The sequence below is a fragment of the Penaeus vannamei genome, chromosome 29 (assembly GCF_042767895.1).
Source record: "Penaeus vannamei isolate JL-2024 chromosome 29, ASM4276789v1, whole genome shotgun sequence".
NCBI lineage: Eukaryota > Metazoa > Arthropoda > Malacostraca > Decapoda > Penaeidae > Penaeus > Penaeus vannamei.
In genome coordinates, this window is record NC_091577.1 from 929,635 (window position 1) to 934,634 (window position 5,000).

At 30.0% G+C, this 5,000-nt stretch overlaps 1 protein-coding gene across 3 annotated transcripts in view; it reads left to right on the forward strand.

Moving 5' to 3' along the window:
* The window catches only part of LOC113811362 (tetraspanin-33), a 19,040-nt gene that overhangs the window by 8,475 nt on the left and 5,565 nt on the right, over positions 1–5,000 (forward strand). The window contains exons 4-8 of one of the 3 annotated variants that reach the window (XR_011399783.1): positions 681–815; positions 973–1,017; positions 1,153–1,269; positions 2,010–3,437; positions 3,651–3,839. Coding sequence is in view for 2 of the 3 variants with exons in the window: in XM_070142738.1 (XP_069998839.1) it covers positions 681–815; positions 973–1,017; positions 1,153–1,269; positions 2,010–2,071; position 4,112 (360 nt within the window). In the remaining variant the exon portion in view is untranslated. Of the gene's footprint in view, positions 1–680; positions 816–972; positions 1,018–1,152; positions 1,270–2,009; positions 3,438–3,650; positions 3,840–4,111; positions 4,253–5,000 lie in introns of those variants that run through there. The other 2 variants (XM_070142738.1, XM_027363089.2) reach the window with 2 other exon arrangements.

A 5,000-nucleotide genomic window follows, 5' to 3' on the forward strand; every position in this document is an offset into this window, starting at 1 on the left:
TGCAAGAGCTTATTACTACTACCTATCTCAGCTGTTTAAGCTTTTCCTGGATTAAAAAAAAAAAATCTGTCAAGGCCACCAACTCATGGTAGCAGAGCCATATAAGTGCAAACAAAATTCACAGCCAAAAGTGCATTGAACAGTACATGTACCAGCAGTATTAGGTTATTGTTAACCATAAATTGGAAGGTTTATGAAAAGCTAGTAACTAACCAGTAAGTTTGAATATACAAGGTTTCCCATGTCACTTATGTTGGTTTGGGATCACCTCATCAAGCCATCATGATTTTATATGTATAGAGATATAGATAAAGATAGATAGGTAGGTACTTAACCCTCTGGTGCAAAGTACACACATAGTCTATTATACATATATGGATCCACAAATGCTTAGTCACCAAAGAGTCATTTACTTGACCTGCGTGACCTGACATGTTTGTTCTCATTCTTTAAATTTTCAAAGCATTGTGTTTGCTCAGACAAGCCTCGTGAATGACTACTTTGAGTCTAAACGCTCGTGGAGCCATTTATGTGTAAACAAAATTAATGAACTAAAATAATTGTGAACTGGTTAAGTATATATGCTCTCCAAGTATCATTGGGAAGGCAGGATATTTTTGTACAAATGTGTGCATTAACGAGTATACATTTATAAAAAAAAACTTGGTTCCTGGTTTCAGTTTGGTTGTTGTGGAATCACAGTAGAAGGTTACCTGGACTGGAATGCAAATGAATACTTCAACTGCTCAGAGTCAAGCCCAAGTGCTGAGAAATGTGGTGTTCCAGCTTCCTGTTGCTTGAACAGAAAAAATTTGGTACGTATCAATCCTTAAATCCATGAAATCAGCATTTTCTCATTCCAGGTTTACATAAGGTATAAGTGAGAATACTGAAGAGCAGATTTCAGCATTAAAGTAATAATTTATGTGTATCAGTAATTTTTATGTGATAAAATGTTTTATATCTTTGCAGACACACTTTGACTTTATGTGTGGGTATGGTATGCAAAACAAAAAAGTAAGTTACCATTTTTTTCTTGTAAGAGTTTAAGAACCATGTAGTATGAATACATAATGGAAATCCAGTACATGAATTCTGTCCTACATGCAGTGTAGATTCAAAGTAACACTAATGTTTTTCCTTTCCTTCTAGCCTCATGAAGCCTCAGAAACCATTTACACTGGAGGCTGCGTGACATCCATCATTCAGTTCTTAGAATCAAACCTTTATTGGGCTGCTGGAGTCATATTTGGTATCACCTTGTTCCAGGTACAGTATTTTTGTTTGGAGAATGAAAGATACCTTTATTGAAATATCAATGTGTGTGTGTGTGTGTGTGTTCTGTGTTTTGTGTGTTGTGTGTACACACATGTGCATGATCAGTGTACACCTTTGCTGTTAAAAAGTGTTATCTCTAGCATGGCAAATTACAAGCCTCCAAAGGTTGAAGGTATCTCATTTGTCTAGCAGTAAATAAATCTAAGTTTTGCTACTTAAAGCACATTTAAATTTTTAATTATTATTCATTATTATCATGATATATATATATATATATATATATATATATATATATATATATATATATATATATATATATATTTTTTTTTTTTTTTTCTTTTTTTTTTTACAGAAACAGTGAGGTAAAGTTTATAGTTAGGAACAGGCCCAAATTTATTCAAACTTGGACATTCCAGAATATTATATCATTTATTTGTGGCTATTGATAACATATTATCTGCAACTTTTATCTTATACTGTTTACTGCTTTTTCAGTTATATCTATAGAAAACAAAGTTACATATACCAATTGGTCAAATGAAATGTTTGGTTTTTAAGCCACAACCCTTCGAGCGGTGAAGGAGTCGTGGTGAGCACCTATACAGGAATGTTCCTCAGGCTTTATATAGCTTTAATCCATTCCTGTATTTATGTTGCTCTCAGTCCATTTGTATGCCTCTGTTTATACCTTCCTATGTCCCATGGCATTAATTGGATTTTCCTTCTTTCAGATGTATGTAACTCACCAGGCTCGCTCGTTGATGGACCAGATTTCCCTACAGCGCTCTAGATGGTACTCATGATTTGTGGAAGATGAAGTCTTTCACTAAGATTATTTTTATTCCTCCTCCTTCCATCCATCCACGCTTTTCCCCTTGCTGATTTTCGTTCTCACAAAGTCACACCAAAGAAAATAGTGATGATTTTTGTTATTATTTTGAATACTATTGCAATTATTTGTTTGGTCTATGTGGGTTTCAAAAAGAAAAAATTGACAGGCAGGCACACATGATTCCATAGTAACCTTAAATCTCATTGCATGTAATCTCTTGCTGTGCTTTTACTTCCTCTGTTTTCAGCAACATAGATAACTCTTTGTACAGAAAAAAATTATTCTATATGTCGTCTAAGTACAAGTGTTCTCTTTGTATAAATGCTTACAGTCCCAGCTCATTATTATTTTATTTTGTATAAATGTATATTTACATATGTATATACATATATACTTAAAATTACGATATATGCTCAAAAATGCAAAACTGTAGATTTCATTATAACCATGAATATAACGGTGTGGCTTAAATTGTGTTTTTAGAATCAGAGAGAACATGTCATGTTCTTGTAGACAGAGAAGAAGGTGCTGCTTTCATGTTGTTTTTTACATACACTTGGACTCCCTTTCTTCCTTTTTTTGGTATATACTCAAATGTGTTGCCTGCTGCCAATTTCCCAATCATGGCATTTGCCAGGATTCAGGGGAAAAAAGCTTTTGTGTGTATTAGTACAGTTTTTCTTTTTTTCTTTGTGGGTCAATATGTACACATTTTAAAGATTGAGACATTTAATTATCATAAACATCCAAAAGAAGGTGAAAAAGCAATTGCTCTTTGCTGTCGAATATAATTGCACAAACATTTCTAGCTGCAGAGATGAGCAAGGGAACCTTTCCCTGTATAACATTGCCTGCAAATACATGTTTTTTATTGTGCACATATACAGAATATATTTTTAGAACTACTGTAATAAGAATGAGAGCTTAAGAGGCGAGGGGTATATATCCTTATGTATGAATGTTTGCAAATATTTGATAATATTTTAGTCGTCTATTAAGCCTGCATCATATTGATTTGGGCAACACAGTCCATCAAGTTCAAGTAGTAAAAATATTTCCCCCAGATGTAAATGGTTTTATATGAATATCTAGTGTGTAATAAAGCTCAGGTACTTGACCCCATGCTTACACCTAGAATAGGAAATACTTTGATTCTCAAGGTAAATAGTTTATTTATTTACACACATACATACATATGTACATACATACATACATACACATGTTTATATATATATATATATATATATATATATATATATATATATATATATATATATATATATATATATATATATATATATACACACACACACACACACACACACACGTATATACATATACATACATACATGCATATATATACATATCCATATCATATATACATATTTATATATACATATAACAATATACATATGCACATGTATATAAATATACATAAACATACATGTACACATACATACATAAATATGCATAAACATATACATGTGCATATACATATATGCATACATATATGTAAACATGTACACTCATACGTGCACAGACACACACACTCATACACACACGCACACTCGTACAGACATGCACTCACTCACTCACACACACATTCTCTCTCTCTCTTTCTCTCACTCACTCACACACACACACACATACACACACACACACACACACACACACACACACACACACACACACACACACACACACACACACACACACACACACACACACACATTTACAACAAATAACCAAGAACATGGTGATCCATCTTATGCCATAAGAGAAGGTCTCAAAATGAGATACTCTGTCCATAAGGAACAGTTATAAAAACAGTATATGTAATTATATCTTTCGTAAGCACTGTGTCAGATTTTGCCTTTAACATTGCACTTTGTAATTTTGTATATATACATGTATTTTTTAAGCTGAAATATCAATATCAGGTCATTAGTCTCTTCCATAGGCATGTTTTGCTCAAATTTTCCAAATCCAAAACATTTTCAGAAGAGGACGATGTGTTCCAGAAGAAAAAAATGCCACGGCAAGATATGTAATTACGAAGATAGATGTGGCATCCTACTTTCATCATGCAATTGATGACTTTATCTTAACTGTAATGTTAACCACAAGTTGATGTCAAGAATTATCTAAACGAATTTGCATATACTTTTTGAGTCGTGCGTTCATATAGTATTTCAGTGATATTCTCTTCCTTGTTCTCTTGGCTGTGTTTTGTGACAGGATATTTTGTGGGACATGTGTGGCTCTTTATATATGATTTTATTGCTTGTGTTACGGTAAACATGGAGAACTGAGAACTGATTTGAAATTAGATGAAATTTTATATATGTATAAATATATATATATGTATATATATATATATATATATATATATATATATATATACATATATATATATATATATATATATCAGATAGATAGATAGATAGATAATATGTATGTGCATATATACATATATACATATACACATATATATACAAATACATATACATATATATATATATATATATATATATATATATATATATATATATATATATATATATATATTTATATATATTTATATGTATATATATATTTGATATATATATATATATATATTTTATATATATATATATATATATATATATATATATATATATATATATATATATATATATATATATATATATATATATATATATATATATATATATATATGTATATATATGTGTGTGTGTGTGTATGTATATATATATATATATATATATATATATATATATATATATATATATATATATATATATATATATATGTATATATATATATATATACATATATATATATATATATATATATATATATATATATATATATCAGATATATAGATAGA